Source organism: Bison bison, unplaced genomic scaffold (assembly GCF_000754665.1).
Source record: "Bison bison bison isolate TAMUID 2011002044 unplaced genomic scaffold, Bison_UMD1.0 scf7180017525419, whole genome shotgun sequence".
Lineage (NCBI taxonomy): Eukaryota > Metazoa > Chordata > Mammalia > Artiodactyla > Bovidae > Bison > Bison bison.
The window spans coordinates 7,850-8,327 of NW_011408047.1; the positions used below are offsets into that span (position 1 = coordinate 7,850).

The 478-nt window shown below is 59.0% G+C and overlaps 1 protein-coding gene across 1 annotated transcript in view; it reads right to left on the reverse strand.

Moving 5' to 3' along the window:
* LOC104998684 (protein CXorf40A-like) overlaps positions 1-423 on the reverse strand; it is a gene marked incomplete at its 5' end in the record, with an annotated part of 1,270 nt that extends 847 nt beyond the window's left edge. Inside the window, one exon of the mRNA XM_010854043.1 lies at positions 280-423. Coding sequence (XP_010852345.1) covers positions 280-423 — 144 coding nt within the window. The remainder of the gene's footprint in view (positions 1-279) is intronic.
* Positions 424-478: the final 55 nt, after the last annotated feature.

The following is a 478-nucleotide window of genomic DNA, read 5'->3' on the forward strand; positions in this document are numbered from 1 at the left end:
ATACACACACAGATACACACAGAGACAAGTGCCATGTGCAGACCTGGATGTGCCTCTTCCTCAGAGCACAAACAGGGACTGGGGCCCAGACTGGGGGTCAAGCACTTCAGCCACCGTCTCCCAGCCCAGGGACCCTTGCTGTCCCTATGAAGAAACCTCAGCTCCCCCACTCCCCCCCACAACCAGTTAAAAAGAAAACAAACAAACACAACCAGGCTGAGATAGAGGGCAGCACCCGGGGCCTTGGAGGCAGCGCAGGGCAGGGCGTCATTTGCCCACAATCACTCTACGGCCAAACTTGTCCCCATCCTGTAGCAAGGCCTGGATCTGGGCAGGGCTCATCCCCAGCCTCTGCTCCAGCAGCTCCTGCCAGGCAGCGTCCTCCCAGTCCCAGTGCACCATGTGGACAGCCAGGAGACAGTGCTGGTGGCCACCATAGCATGGGTCACCACCGCATCTCCAGGGTCTTGACACTGTT